The sequence below is a fragment of the Nicotiana tomentosiformis genome, chromosome 4 (assembly GCF_000390325.3).
Source record: "Nicotiana tomentosiformis chromosome 4, ASM39032v3, whole genome shotgun sequence".
NCBI classification, from domain to species: domain Eukaryota; kingdom Viridiplantae; phylum Streptophyta; class Magnoliopsida; order Solanales; family Solanaceae; genus Nicotiana; species Nicotiana tomentosiformis.
The window spans coordinates 129,709,882-129,726,413 of NC_090815.1; the positions used below are offsets into that span (position 1 = coordinate 129,709,882).

The 16,532-nt window shown below is 34.5% G+C and overlaps 1 protein-coding gene and 2 long non-coding RNA genes across 4 annotated transcripts; 1 reads left to right on the forward strand and 2 right to left on the reverse strand.

Moving 5' to 3' along the window:
- Positions 1–4,224: 4,224 nt before the first annotated feature.
- LOC138909115 (uncharacterized) lies at positions 4,225–8,266 on the reverse strand. 2 transcript variants are annotated; one of them, XR_011415658.1, is made up of 4 exons: positions 6,494–8,266; positions 5,851–6,412; positions 4,820–5,301; positions 4,225–4,566 (listed from the first exon to the last, which is right to left on the reverse strand). It is a non-coding gene; the product is annotated as an uncharacterized lncRNA (long non-coding RNA). The 2 variants fall into 2 exon arrangements; XR_011415657.1 differs by having other exon boundaries at positions 4,820–6,412; positions 6,494–8,244.
- A 3,017-nt stretch (positions 8,267–11,283) lies between these two features.
- LOC138909116 (uncharacterized) lies at positions 11,284–12,519 on the forward strand. The gene is made up of 2 exons (XR_011415659.1): positions 11,284–11,840; positions 12,249–12,519. It is a non-coding gene; the product is annotated as an uncharacterized lncRNA (long non-coding RNA).
- Positions 12,520–13,338: 819 nt separating this feature from the next.
- LOC104089494 (protein S-acyltransferase 21-like) lies at positions 13,339–16,225 on the reverse strand. The gene is made up of 5 exons (XM_033654366.2): positions 16,079–16,225; positions 15,011–15,124; positions 14,723–14,843; positions 14,136–14,293; positions 13,339–13,992 (listed from the first exon to the last, which is right to left on the reverse strand). The coding sequence occupies exons 1-5, from the start codon at positions 16,121–16,123 to the stop codon at positions 13,927–13,929; spliced, it is 504 nt and encodes a 167-aa protein (XP_033510257.1). The 5' UTR covers positions 16,124–16,225; the 3' UTR covers positions 13,339–13,926.
- Between the last annotated feature and the right edge of the window lie 307 nt (positions 16,226–16,532).

Sequence of the window (16,532 nt, forward strand, 5' to 3'; positions counted from 1 at the left end):
TAAATTTTCCAAAGATACTATAAATGTCTCTTCATATATAAAATAATAATTGTGGAGATAAAACTTGCACCTTTATTCCTCGATCTTTAACCTATTATACGTTTAAAGTAAATATACCGATAAATGCTATTTTTTTAGAACAAGTCCGAGTCAAATAGCCATCCTTTGAAGAAAGCGTAATAGCTCACTGAGGAACAAGAATTTAGGACCAGTCTTATAGCGATGTACCGAGGTAATCCATCTTTGGTTGGCTAACGCAAACCCCACCTCTTTTATTTTTATGTTTTGTTATCTATCCTATTCCAATAATTACCATCTTTATTATTGTGTAAGGGTAAAATCGGAAATAAAGTTACCCCCGATTACCCAATAAAGAAACGAAAAGACAACATGGTTCGACGCAGTCCCGGGTAAAGCCGAGGGCTCCCACAGATCAGAGCCCGAGGAGACGAATGACGCATCAAGAATCGGACATGACCAAACATTGGAAGAATCAAGCTCTAGCAAAACAACGAATTGAGGCCAAAGAGAAGACGATTAGAGACGGCGAACGAGGGGCCGAAATATCTGTCATCAACCGGATATTACGGCACGAATCTTGCCCGATGTCAACTTTTCGGATCATGTTTTACTAGAAGAGAAGAATTTTTACCTTATTTGGACTTGTATTAGGATTAAAACTCCCCTATTATATAAATGGGACAACTTCATTTTTCAACCACTATTGGCACGAATATCAAAGCAATAATATTTTTGTCTTCTAGCTATTATTCAAAGTGTTCTTGAGCTTTTCATTTCTTTAGTTGCAACCGAGCTCATCTCAAGGGCTCGTTCGGATCCGGTTTCAGCATTCAAACTTAAAGCCAGGATTAATCGTTCCATTGTATTTGGTTTAATCGCTTTATTTTCTTTTAATTTAATCATTTGTTGTTCTTAGATCATTCGTGTTAGATTAAATCACGTATCATTTAAATCGCGTACAATTCAATTGTTACTAGTTTTAGAGGTAAACAATTATCCATTCGACATCATATTTCCATTGATTATTTATAGGTACATATTATTTCACCAAATCTGACTCCATTGCCATTGTTAAAAGCATGCAATAACTGAAAAAAAGCTGCAAAACAATATCTAGTCTAGAATATTATAAGATAAATTTTTAATCATTGAATATGGTTGATTCACTTAATTAAAATGGAAAACCGAATAACTTTAATCAAAAAGTGAGCAACATGTGCTGGCAATAACTATTAAAAAATGTAACAAAGAGTTAAAAAGTTTAACCGATAATAATAAAGAATTAGAAGGTCTAATTATGTGATGTGAAACAGACCTAACAAAATAACCTATTGCAAATAAAGTGATTAATCAGATTATACAAACTAATTGGCTTTTGTATCAGGACATGTATCCTAAATTTTGTATCAGAACGATCCGTGACCACAAACAAAATTGATACTTGGAAAAAAAAATCTCCATTATGATTTGGAAGTGTATCCTGTAATATCTTTCTGAAAGTGAAAAAAAAAAATCATCCACGTGGCTAATATTATAATATCCAAAAACTCAGCAGAAGTAATAGCAAGTGGAACAAAATATAGCAATGGAGAAAAGCTACTTGAAAGAACAAAACAATTGAATTTACTATCCCCTAGGGGATTATAACTTTAATAGTTATGGAATTCAAATTAAAATTGTCTCAAGCTTTGTTCGTTGCTTTGTATCCTATTCAGTATCAAATTGATTTAGTGGAAGCTGCTTAGTTCGTTGCGTACTCTATCTCCATTATGCTTTGTTCGTTGCTTTGTATCCTATCCGTATGACAATTATATCCAATATTAAACCGTTTAATGAAAGAAATATTAAACTTTCAAGGACAAAAAAATCGACTAACATTTCTAGGATATTTTTGTCACTCAATATTTAGCTTCTAAATATTTGTGTTTTTATAATAATATAGATATAGATAGATAGATATAGATAAGAGATATAATGAGAGACATTACAACTATTTTAGAACAACAACATTTGGGTCTTAAATACAATAAGTTATATATATTTAATTGATTTATTATCACTAATACAATGTTTGAGAAAGTTATTGATTTGGGCGTATCTATATTATAATACGTTCATTAATTATGATACATTTCACCTTATGCTATCTGCATGTCTCGTATGCCACTTATTGGACGACTGAAACCACCATGCACTTCACAAATATTTGACCTATATTAGGACTCTGTTTGTTGGCAATAAGAATAATAGAAAATTGACGAATATTATAGACTTGAAGCAAAACATCAAAAATACTTCTATTCCAAATGAATATGGATAATGGACTTCTAGTCCTATATTAGGACTCCAACTCGTGCAAGTGTATCAGGTTAATTCTAATTAATTGCCCTTTAATTTGTGCTTATCTAGAAGACTATAATTATATTGATCAGTTTTTTCCAAGATGTATTATACTCTAAGAAAACTTATTCGGACTAAACCATATATAGTAATTGTGTTATATATCAAACGGGATATCATATAAAATAATCCATGCGATCACTATTATTTGGGTTAACAAAGGTGGTGTATCCAATATATATTAATTAATAATAGGCATGGTTCGGTACTTATTATATTATACCTACTCTCTGTTCAAAATCTTCGTATATTTAATTAACACCAATTACAATCTAATCAACACAAACCATTTATTCTCTCACAGTTGATAGAGTTCAACTAGGATTAGAAGTCCTCCTACATATTCTATTTGTCAGTTATATAATTCAACTCTAGGACTCTCTATATATATACAGGAGTTATTTCCCTTTTATCTGCTCTCTCTCTATATATATATACCGCAATGGCAGAGCCACTCAGGGATGATACTGTATGTTGTCTTCCAAATGATCCTGAATCTATACGTGTTCGTGTTCGTATCTATATGTGGTTAATGTTTCTCTTTGGTGTCATAGGTATGTTTTTATGTTATGGAGCATTGATCATAGCAACTGTCGTGTTTCCTAATAGGGATCCCAGACAAATTTATTTTATGATCATTCCTATTTTCTTCTTATTTTTGAGCTTCCTATTTGGTTGCTTAAGCATCATAACGGATGAATATGACAACATACCCTGTTTAGTCAGATTGAGGAGAAGAGTTTTCCCAATAGAAGGAGAAGTTTCATCTGTTTAATTATAATACAAGTGTTTTGTAGATGCCTGGTTCCTTGTGTTTGTGTTGATTATTGTAAGGATTCAAGAAAATGCTCCTGAAGTGGGCTCTTATTTAGTTTCTGCTGAATTATTCAGTCGTTTACTGTGAGAATTTGAAACCAAAATGAACCCAAAAACTAATCAGAACCTTAACATATACAATGTATGACCTACACATAAAGCTAGTCATACATGCGTAATGTGTATTTTGTTTCTGATTAGTCTTTTACATTAAAAAATCTGTGTTTAAAACTACTAAAGGCATAACGTAACTTACATTATTGCCTACTGTAGGACACAAAACACGCCCCCTCTTTCCACTCTAGAATAGTAGTACAAATTAGTACCGCAGAAAGAGGTCTAAGCAACAGGACAATCATAAAATAATGGCCAAAAGTGGGAATATTGAGATCATATTCAACCTACATACAAAGTAGCACGCAAGCATTCCAGCAATTGCAGCTTGTTGAGTCCGCCACCCAGAAAGGTCCACTCAAGTAAACTCCTAATCAAATTAGTTTCTCCAAATTGTCTCGTGGCACTATAGATACATTTTGCAATTTCAAGACAAGTCTTCATAGTAAGTCAAAGTGTAAACTACAGTAAATCAGACATTAGCTGCTCAAGGCACTACAGAAAATATGATCTACAAATGTCGTAATAAGTTACATAAATGTCACAAAATCGCTTTCCAGCCATTTATTTGACACTTAGTCCAAATGTCGTAAATTTCAATGTCGAAAATTTTCTTGACATTTATTTTAATGTCGGGAAAATATTTACGACATTTATTTATTGACTTTTATGAAAATGTCACTTTAAAATTTGTGACATTTCCCAGAATGTCGACAAGTTAATACTGGTTTCTAACTTATATTTAGAAGTGTCGGAAAATTCTTGAGTTATTAGCGACACTTGTACAATGCATATTGCTAATGTCAAAATTACTCATTGACATTTGAGAGGACAGTTATAATATAAATATAAAACTAATATTATACGTTGCTATACATGAAAGTATAAACATCAAATTTCTAAAATAAATACCTATAAATGTCAATAAATATATATAATTTGAACTGTAATAAAATGAGTAAACAAAAACTCTCTGTAACTAATTATAAGAATGTATTTGTGAATAGCAGGGCATCCTTACAATAAACAATGGTAAAAAGAAACTATTAGGCTGGATACAAGCAAATTGTAGCAAATTCTGCAACAGATTTTTTCACTTCCTCAACTCTTTCTTCCACTTTTTCTGCTACATCCCTTCAGCTCCAATTTCCTTGCGCTTTCACACATTTGACACTCTATTGAATTGAGACAACAAGGTTGTCTGAGGTAGTCAACCTATGTTTTGATAAACTAGGAAATAAATTAGCAAGTGATTGAAAGTCAAAAGAAGATCGCATAATCTACATGGAAGAACGATTTAATAAAATGAATTTATATAGTGCAGCGATTGTCACGAGTATCCTTATAAGATTACTAATTGAAGTATTCCAAAAGCTATTTGCCACCAACGAACAAATTTCCTTGGTAAAAACACATAATTTTAAGAAAGAAAGATGTCATATGGCCATCAAATTTACAAGGACCTTACCATAAGTTGCCACACTCTGAACTTTCTCACTGCAACTCCATATCACACACACAAAGGCCAGTACATGTGTGCTATCTTATTCTTCACATAATCAACCAGCATAGCCATCGGTACATTTCAACCTAGTAAATTCAAAAGATATTCGACCGATTGCATAATTTCTGTAGGGACAAAAATAATTAGCAAAGTAGATAGCACCCTATATGTAGATATAGCAAACTTATCATTATAGCATTTCTCCTTTGAAAGCCAAGAGTTAATTACCATACTGTACTAACTAAACAAGCCCTTAGTATATAAAGCTAATGATACATACGGATGTGAAGTTTAATTACTAGCATTCTCCTTCTGTGCAAGATAATATTTTCATGATATCTGATGACTGCTTAATAGGATCATGCAACTAACTAGTTTATTAAGTGTACAAGAATAAATACCTGGTAACATCAATCCCCAAAACTAGCACATCTCGAAGTTGAGCTCTTTGTAGTGCAACGCGAACCCAAAGAGAAACATAAGACATTTAAGGGACACGAACAAACTTAACGTCATATCTTGACAATTTAACTTAAAGGAAGTCTTAGAGAATTTGAAAAATCCTTTGTTGCTGACTTGCACATCATTGAATTAGTTAAGAATTGAGGAAAACTCATCAATTTAGTTCATATTTTGAAATAAATAAATAATAGGGAAGATCATAGTGTTTAAGATGCTCTATTAGGCATTTTGTCAAACAGCCGTAGGGCATAAATCTGTGAATATAATACCACCATTAGCATATTGTGTAATAATACCCCACACAACTTCCATTCAAATAAACATATCTCCAAATCACCACACGATCACAACCACAAAATAAAATCAGAACATAGATTAAACTTCGAAACCCTAAACTCCCAATTCCTCTGCTGCAAATACATAGGACACAGGCAAATGCAATAAATATGATTGAATTCCTCTAAGAAATCAAAACACTCACAAGAAATAAGGAAGAATTCGAATCCAATCAAGAGATAAAGAAAAATGCTAACCTAGAGTTATTCTAATGCGCAATAGACAAAGAGAAGGAAATAGGGAATTAAGCAAGAAGAGAATACATTTCAAACTGCTATTCCTGAAGGATTTTGAGATTCATGGTTGGGGTGTAAGGATTCGGACGGGATATAGAAACTGGGGAGGGGGAAAATGAACTTAATTGTTCTAAGAGAGGGAGGTTGCGGAGTAGGGTTTTTGTAGAGATTTGAGAGGGAGATTTGGAAAAAGAAATTCCCTTTCTTTTTTGAAACTAGTAATTTTTTTGACATTTGCTGTACATATCACTAATTAAATGTCATTTTATTCTTAATTATGTGACATTTCTATCAAATGTCAAAGTATTCCTGTCTTTTGTCATCAAACGTTAGTATTTTTGCCACATTTTGTTAACAAATGTCACGAAATGAACCTTCTCCCTACATTTATTATAAATGTCACTAATTAAATGTCGTCATAGCTCATATTTTCTGTAGTGAGGCTACCAACTAGCCTTTCGGTGTCAGCAGCGTCCGTCTCTTCATAAGCAATTGCCCCAATGTCCAGAGCAAGTCGCTGCCCCTGTCAACCAAATAAACACTTAGCTAAATCACCAAAGTCGATATTACCAAAGTCGGTATTAGGGTAAACATATTTTTTTACCGCAGCAGTAGTGAGAAAATACCCCTGGTGCGCAACTGCATTTGCATCCCTTGCTCCTATAAAAAATAAAAAATTAAGTTCAAAAAAAGAATATAAACATATATATCTAACTTCATCCCTTACCTTTGAAACCTCTTGTAAATCAAATTATCGGTCCTTCTCAATCTAGCTTTCTTAAGAATAGGAGAGCGTCACAATAATATTACCATTCAAGAAGCTATAGCTCATTTTAACAAAATTAAAGGTAAGAAGGCCCATATGCTCCTGAAAATTGATTTAAAAAAAGCTTTTGTTGGAATCGAATGGTCTTTTATTCATAAAACCCTTCATTACTTTAACTTCCCTACCAACATCATTAAGTTTGTAATGAGTTGTATCACTACTAGCAGTATTGTTATCTTGGTTAATGGATACCAGAACAAATTATTTCTATCCTTTAAAGGGCATCTCTATCCATTCTATGTTTAGAGATGCTTTCTAGAGGCATAAGTAATGAAGTTAGTGCTAATAACTGGAACTTATTAAAATCAGTCACACGGGCCCTAAGCTTACCCTTTTGTTTTTTTGCGGATGATCTGGCTCTTATGGCTAGAGCAACTTCCAAATCCAGTAATACTATTAGGAATTCTGAGTTTTGTACTATTTCAGGGCAGAACATAAACTTCTCTAAGTCAAATATATTCTTTGCCAACAACAGCCATAGGACCACTAGACAACTGATATCCTGCTCCCTTAATCTAACTATAGGATCCTCCTTTGGTAAGTACCTCGGTTTTCCAAAGTTTCACCAAAGACCTTAGAATTCTCAGTATATTATTGATAATTGATAATATGAAGAAGAGATTGGCAGGCTGGAAATGAAAATTCCTCACTATGCCTGGTAGGGTTACCCTAGTCACTTCGACACTCAATAATATCCCAAACCACCCTATGCAGTACATAGAAGTCCCCAAGAACTGCTTCCACTGACAGAATTCAGCGCAATTTTATTTGGTTTACTCCTGACAGGCTGACACTAAATCAAAACTTCACCTAGTTAACTGGAATATTATTACTACCTCGGAAGATATTTGGGGGGGGGGAGGAGGAGTGATCAAAATTGAAACCAAAAATCTAGCTCACTTATCTTGTCTATCTTCGAGGTTTTTCAATCAACCCTGCACCCTTTGGGCTCAAACTTTATTTCATAAGCATTGTTTCAACGCCCCTTCTAGACCTCATCCCATCACGCATCTTATAGTAAAATCTAGGAGTTGGGGGAATGTCCTTAGCATCTGTAGGAATGGAGTTTGTTAATCTGTAGTTAATGGGAATAATATCAGGTTATGGGACAGCAACTGGATCCCTAACAAAACAATGCACGGTCCATTGAGGGGACAACACTATGAGATGCAGACCAGCTCTAACCTTAATAATAATAATTTTGATAATATTCGTGTTAACTTACCTAATACTGCTACTAAGAGCATTCCGTACCCATATTCCTACTGTAGTATGGTCAATTTAAAGATTAATAAGCCAGCTTTCAGATAATACTAGAAATTTTTCTTGAATGAATCTTCCTACTCTGAAAATAAAATAATTTCTCTGGTTCTATTACCACAATAAGCACCCTACCCGTCATTATCTTCATAAGCAAGGCATTAATACCGATGAACATTGCACTAAATGTAGAGAGGAAGAAATAGTTGGCCATATTATCCTTGAATGTCACCATGCTACTAAGTTTTGATATAAATTAGGAGTTACTAATATCCCTACTCTCAGCAGCAAAATCATTGATTCTCACTGGTCAGATAGGGACAAAGACCTCAACTACACCACTAATAAATTAAGTACTTACTACTGGATTGTCACCATTGGCCAGGTTGACGCTAGCCTCGTCCACCAACGAGAAGTGGAGTGTAACAAAATCAACTGCAGGCAGCTGCCAACTAATTGGCTGGTCGTTTTCACTAACTCTCATTGTCCAAGAATTCAATGTCAAAGCTCTTCCGTCGGCTAGGGTTATCTGTGCACTCCACAGATCAAACACCTTCCTGAGGTAAGCCTAAAAGTTTAAAATTTTTAGTTAGAATGGAATAAAAATAACAAGTTTATGTATAATATACAAGTAGAAGTGGCAAACAGGAACGTTTTTCCAATAGTAGTCACATCTTATAAAAATGTCACCACAAGTTTCTTTCTAGCAAAAAAAATAAAAAACATACACCAACTGCCTTTTCTATTAATTATCATCTACCTTAATTGTTGAACGTAAGCAACCTCTTTGACTTACAAATCTTCATAAAACAATACCATATAATCCCTCAAATAGTCATCAAACCACTAATCAATTACACATGTTTGGTTGCTATAACCAAAAACACCAAAAAACTACATGGAATTGAACACATAATTGCCAACAAAAAAAAAAACCCATGGGAAGGGTAGTAAACACATAATTACCAAAAGTGGCAATCTCATCGGCGCTCAACCAAAGAAATGAAGCAAATTCCAAAAGCAAACCTAAATATTTACTGAAGAAATGATATCTTGAAAATCAATTTAAGACATTCCCAATGAAATATTTATTGATAACACTATACCAACCCAAGGTGTATTGAACCATTTAGACCTTAAGCGAAAAAACTTGGGCAAAAAAGCTATATCAGCCATGCCCAAAAGTTGAAATGCTGAACTAATCAATTGAGATTCAAATAATCCAATGGCTGATAAAAAAGCACCAATTTCGATCCAAAATTTCAACCATTTTCCAGAATTCATTTCTGCAGCATTTGCAATAAATACAATGTGTCTCAATCATTTTGCTCAACTGAAACAGATTCAGTGAAGGACAAAATGGAATAATATATCCAACACAAGTGAAATCACAGAAAAAGTTAATATTACGGGAAATGTATTTTTTGGATTCTCAACTTCTCCTGCCATAGTACTAACATATCCCAAAAATTCAAGTTCCTAAATAAGGTATTAACACCTTTTGGCCTTAAACTAATCAACATACGAGCGTGAATCTTTGGAATAGCAATCAATGATAATAAAATATGCAAGTGAAATAACACCAAGTGCAAAAGCAACACATCCCACAATTGTTAAGCTAGAATAGTTAATCAAAGACAAACAGATTTAATCATAGAATTGCCAATTTTCTTGGAGCCCCACATGAAAGAACAAGAAAATATTTCTCTCACCAACTAATACACAAAATAGGGAAACATTAAAGGATATAGAAGTACAAAAGCATACCTGATTTCCACGAACTATACCATGCAATAACGCTGATTCTGGAGCCCCTGTTGGTATTTGAGGTATCTGAGCATTACCAGCTCCAGCACCAGCTTGAGGTGGGTCGGATATTGGAGCCCCATCACCATCTTGTGGAAGTATCGGTATTGGAACTTGTGCATTACCTGCACCACCACCTTGTGGTGGTTCAACGATTGGAGCTCCACCACCACCTTGTGGTGGCATTAGTATTAGAACGTGAGCATTACCAGCTCCAATACCATCTTGTGGTGGTTCAGCAAGCACACTAAGCAAATTTCGTCTCCGTGGTCTGTTATCCAACACCCGGCCTATCCAGGTAGTAAGACAAAAAATCAACGGAAAGATCGAGAAATCATTCTTAGAGATGAACAATGACAAGAAAGAATTACCCAGGTAACTCAACAGCATCTCAGCTAAGCGGAACAAAAATTGTATAGAAGTAGTCACAATGGAAATCAAATCTTTCCCCTCAATTAGCATGACTATACTCTTAGAACAAACTCAACAATAAATTAAACAAGGAGCACCACCTGTATGCCCTTGCAAAGCAATCTTCTTTCTGTTTTGATTAATTACATCCCCTATAAGACAAAGTAGAGCAATGAAGGAACTTACAATTGTCAAAATGCAAATACCCCTAATAACAGGAGTATCATGTGGAAATTGACCCCTTAATGTCACCCCAAGCTCAATAACTAAATTGACCATATAAGATGAGTCTCGTGAATTTTCTCTGTTTCTTAAAAATACAGTGTATACCAAACCCTAGAACAAAAGTGGCCAACACTGTAAGACCTATGGGAATTGAGTACAAAATATTATGCAAACGCCACCGTTTCTAATGTGGACTCACAAATTGATTTTTATTTCTCTAGATCTAAACATCAAATTTACCTCATAAAATTTTCGCCTACTCTACTATGATGAATTATGTGAACTTTCTTATCTAAAAAGCTTAAATACTAAAACAGGAGATTTTAATTTAGTTAATTATGTAATCGCAACTAATAAATTAGTATGTCATTGATGAGTTCGATACTTCAAACACTGTCATTTGAAAACTTGGTTAAAAAATAAATTTTGAAGAAAGTCAAGTGCACCAAATGATAATTATAAATTAAGTTTTTGTTAATTAATGTTATTTGATAAGTAACTAAAATTTATGGTAAAAAATGTTCGAAATAGCCTGTTGATGGTAAATTTATGGTAAAAAAGAAATAGTATGTTGATGTTTTGATTTTTCTAATATTTTGTACTCAATTCCCATAGGTCTTACAGTGTTGGCCACTTTTGTTCTAGGGTTTGGTATATACTGCATTTTTAAGAAACAGAGAGAGTAAATTCATGAGACTCATCTTGGAGTATGTTTATATGATCAATTTAGTTATTGAGCTTGGGGTGGCATTAAGGGGTCAATTTCCACATGATACTCTTGTTATTAGGGGTATTTGCATTTTGACAACTGTAAGTTCTTTCATTGCTCTACTTTGTCTTATAGGGGATGTAATTAATCAAAACAGAAAGAAGATTGCTTTGCAAGGGCATACAGGTGGTGCTCCTTGTTTAACTTATTGTTGGGTTTGTTCTAAGAGTATATTCATGCTAATTGAGGGGAAAGATTTGATTTTCATTGTGACTGCTTTTATACAATTTTTATTCCGCTTAGCTGAGACGTTGTTGAGGTATCTGGGTAATTCTTTCTTGCCATTGTTCATCTCTAAGAATGATTTCTCGATCTTTCCGTTGATTTTTTGTCTTACTACCTGGGTAAGCCGGGTGTTGGATAACAGATCACGGAGACGAAATTTGCTTAGTGTGCTTATTGTTAGTAGAGAACCTGCACCACAGCCACTAGTTAATATTGGAGCTCCAATTGCTGAACCACCACAAGATGGTGTTGGAGCTGGTAATGCTCACGTTCTAATACCAATGCCACCATAAGGTGGTGGTGGAGCTCCAATCGTTGAACCACCACAAGGTGGTGGTGCAGGTAATGCACAAGTTCCAATATCGATACTTCCACAAGATGGTGATGGGTCTCGAGTACCCGACCCACCTCAAGCTGGTGCTGGAACTGGTAATGCTCAGATACCTCAAATACCACCAGGGGCTCCAGAATCAGCGTTATTGCATGGTATAGTTCGTGGAAATCATGTATGCTTTTGTACCTCTATATCCTTTAATGTTTCCCTATTTTGTGTATTAGTTGGTGAGAGAAAAATTTTCATGTTCTTTCATGTGGGGCTCCAAGAAAATTGGCAATTCTATGATTAAATCTGTTTGTCTTTGATTAACTATTCTAGCTTAACAATTGTGGGATGTGTTGCTTTTGCACTTGGTGTTATTTCACTTGCATATTTTATTGTCATTGATTACTATTCCAAATATTCACGCTCGTATGTTGATTAGTTTAAGGTCAAAAGGTGTTAATACCTTATTTACTAACTTGAATTTTTGGGATATGTTAGTACTATGGCAGGAGAAGTTGAGAATCCAAAAAATACATTTCCCGTAATATTAACTTTTTCTGTGATTTCACTTGTGTTGGATATATTATTCTACTTTTGTCCTTCACTGGATCTGTTTCAGTTGAGCAAAATGATTGAGACACATTGTATTTATTGCAAATGCTGCAGAAATGAATTCTGGAAAATGGTTGAAATTTTGGATCGAAATTGGTGTTTTTTTATCAGCCATTGGATTATTTGAATCTCAATTGAGTAGTTCAGCATTTCAACTTTTGGGCATGGCTGATATAGCTTTTTTGCCCAAGTTTTTTTGCTTAAGGTCTAAATGGTTCAATACACCTTGGGTTGGTATAGTGTTATCAATAAATATTTCATTGGGAATGTCTTAAATTGATTTTCAAGATATCATTTCTTCAGTAAATATTTAGGTTTGCTTTTGGAATTTGCTTCATTTCTTTGGTTGAGCGCCAATGAGATTGCCACTTTTGGTAATTATGTGTTTACTACCCTTCCCATGGATTTATTTTTGTTGGCAATTATGTGTTCAATTCCATGTGGTTTTTTGGTATTTTTGGTTATAGCAACCAAACATGTGTAATTGATTAGTGGTTTGATGACTATTTGAGGGATTATATGGTATTTTTTTATGAAGATTTGTAAGTCAAAGAGGTTGCTTACGTTCAACAATTAAGGTAGATGATAATTAATAGAAAAGGCAGTTGGTGTATGTTTTTTATTTTTTTTGCTAGAAAGAAACTTGTGGTGATATTTTTATAAGATGTGACTACTATTGGAAAAACGTTCCTGTTTGCCACTTCTACTTGTATATTATGTATAAACTTGTTATTTTTATTCCATTCTAACTAAAAAATTTAAACTTTTAGGCTTACCTCAGGAAGGTGTTTGATCTGTGGAGTGCACAGATAACCCTAGCCGACGGAAGAGCTTTGACATTGAATTCTTGGACAATGAGAGTTAGCGAAAACGACCAGCCAATTAGTTGGCAGCTGCCTGCAGTTGATTTTGTTGCACTCCACTTCTCGTTGGTGGACGAGGCTAGCGTCAACCTGGCCAATGGTGACAATCCAGTAGTAAGTACTTAATTTATTAGTGGTGTAGTTGAGGTCTTTGTCCCTATCTGACCAGTGAGAATCAATGGTTTTGCTGCTGAGAGTAGGGATATTAGTAACTCCTAATTTGTATCAAAACTTAGTAGCATGGTGACATTCAAGGATAATATGGCCAACTGTTTCTTCCTCTCTACATTTAGTACAATGTTCATCGGTATTAATGCCTTGCTTATGAAGATAATGACGGGTAGGGTGCTTATTGTGGTAATAGAGCCAGAGGAATTATTTTATCTTCAGAGTAGGAAGATTCATTCAAGAAAAATTTCTAGTATTATCTGAAAGCTGGCTTATTAATCTTTAAATTGACCATACTACAGTAGGAATATGGATACAGACTGCTCTTAGTAGCAGTATTAGGCAAGTCAAAACGAATATTATCAAAATTTCAATTATTATTATTAAGGTTAGAGCTGACCTGCATCTCATAGTGTTGTCCCCTCAATGGACCGTGAATTGTTTTGTTAGGGATCCAATTGTTGTCCCATAACCTGATATTATTCTCATTAACTACATATTAATGAATTTCATTCCTACAGATGCTAAGGATATTCCCCCAACTCACACGTCAGTGATGGTCAAATCCATCAACACATTTGTCACAGCCTCTACAGTGTTTACTGAACTTTCGAACCTGCATAAGAAAAAAATACATTGGTTATGCCTCTCCGCTATATCAAATGAAAGTCTAAACATTTGGAAGTAATTGCAAGAAAAAACATACTGCAGATGCAGCGTAGGTTAGAGAGAGAGAGAAGCAGATGTGAAGTGGTATACCTCAGCATTACACAATGTGCAAAACGAAGCTTCTTCATCTCCACTCTGCTGTAGTAATTGATCATCCTTCCGACAGTCTTCAACGACAAAACAACAACAGAAGACACCTCCAAGTTTTCCACAGTAACCTGAAGCATCCCTTGCAGGTATTCCTCCATCTTGAAACATATCACAAGCAGTTTAAGATGTCAACAGAAGATAAATCATGGTTAAATTACAAAATGATACCAGTGTTCCATTTTTCACCCACTCCCTCCCCAACGAGATGCAGCAACAAAGTCTCATACATAACACTTGATAGTCTTTTTCCTTTTTAATTTATGTAAGACTTGACTTATTTTTAGTTCATGAATAATAGTAAAATTTGATATTTCTAAAAATTTTGTTCAATTGTATTTCAAATGTCTACAACGTCACGGTTTACTAGTTATCTTCAACTCATACCTAATTGACACAATACTTGTTCTTCAATTACAACCCAAAATTAAAAATGTCAAATGTATCTTGAGGTAGTTCTAGTTCCGCTGAAGATTTAACTTTTTCAAAGGAAACTGAATAAGAGGATCATATTGCATCCAAAAACTAACCAGGCAACTCTATTTCATAGTGTGACTGATAGGCCGTTGATTTGTCAGCTTCAACGAGAATCCCGGGATCAGCAGGATCAATTGCTGTGCATCTAACATAGAGTGTGAACACACACAGAGCCTAAAAGCAAGAGTTAAAAATGAAAAAAAGTGACATGAAAGTGAAACAGGAATAGAGTGTTCGCAAAAACAAAAAGGGCAGCCCGGTGCACTAAGCTCCCGCTATGCGCGGGGTCCAGGGAAGGGCAGGACCACAAGGGTCTATTGTACGCAGCCTATGCCACTCACCAGGAAGGAATAAACACCAATTGCTATGTACTCGTAGATGTCTTTTCCTAAAAATGGAGCAAAACATGCATAGAAGGCAACAGATAGCAGGAAGAAAACAGTTATAGCCACAACCTGCACACAGCAAGGTGGAACAATGAGTACACAAGTTTCAAGTTGTACAAGAACAATAGATGATATTAGCTAATCATAAAGGCCGATAAAAATACGATGTCACTAATCATCAGTAAGGATTGCGCCTTCCATAAGAACTTTAAGGTGAAACTTGGCATTCAGAGACTTGGGAAATGGGAAAAGTAGTACAGAAGAAAGAAATGCATGCTGATCAACACACACACAAAAAAAAAAAAAAAAAAAATTAAAAAAAAAAAAAATCGATTAAGTACTTTACTTTGTGGTAAGAAAGGATATCAGGTGAAACTTGGAATTCAGATCAACACAGTTGCATCAACCAACCCAGTGAACGTGATTCAGAGTTAAAACCTCTTTAGACTATGTTGAAGAGTTTGTCCAACAAGGAACTGGATGATATGCATTATTGCATTTAGACTTAAAGAAAGGTTCACAGAAGTTCTAATCTTGTTACAATGCAGGGTTCTAATCTTGTTAAAAAATAGCTCCAATAATAAAGAAACCCGTCAAATAAATTTTCTACCACAAACTAAAACTTGACGCCTTTGCTCCAAATTCAGAACAGACCCAAAACCAACATCAAAATTCAGATAAAACAAACTAAAATTAAATGTAAGTCAAGTCAGATTCCTCCTCCAAAGTGAAAGATCGCATTTTTTTGAGATAGTGAAACACTAGAAGATATCTTAGTAAATCAAAACTAAAAATTATGCAAATTCCAAATCTAGAAAGAAAAAGTAACTGGGGCATCACTCAAAAATGAAATGTACAGAGAGTCAAAGTGCAGTTGACTAAAGAAACAATCAGCAAATGCCAACAAACTACTCTACCACCAAATCAAAACTCCTACTTTAAAGACCCAAAAAAGATCTAATAACACCAACATTATGACTTTACAAGTGATACAAAGTACAAGAAAGAGTAAAAAGCAAGAACCTGAAACGAGTGAGCCGGTAGTTGCCACCCATGACGCCGAGCCATAGAAAACCCGAGTTAACTCGAACCATACACTACAATAATGACCAACGCTGCAAATTGTACCACAATGCGAACTAAATTACTAGTATTGAAATTAAAAATAAATAAAAACTTTACTGTTGCAATGAACTTTGTTTACCCTTAAAATTGTATAACAATTAAACTTATAATATGGTTCTAAGGACACGTGATTTCACCTAATACCAATTGATAAATGTGAGGATGGGTAATAGAAATTAACAATAAAGTAAAGCAAACCGGTGTTAGAATGGAATTCAGCCCTCGAGTTTGGATACCCTCGAACTAGTTGATGCCAGAACAATTAAAGTATAACAAGCTGATGAACAATAGTATAAGCGAGAGTGAAAATTATATTGCTTTTTATATCTGCCAACCGTGTCCTACAAATGAT

Bases quoted from the DNA above. Each gene is read 5' to 3' on its own strand.
- LOC104089494 (XM_033654366.2), bottom strand. From the start codon at position 16,123: ATGGCTCGGCGTCATGGGTGGCAACTACCGGCTCACTCGTTTCAG. The intron at 15,125-16,078 runs GTTCTTGCTTTT...TGCTGTGTGCAG, and splicing joins TACCGGCTCACTCGTTTCAG to GTTGTGGCTATAACTGTTTT. The intron at 13,993-14,135 runs GTATACCACTTC...TTTCTTATGCAG, and splicing joins GCACATTGTGTAATGCTGAG to GTTCGAAAGTTCAGTAAACA.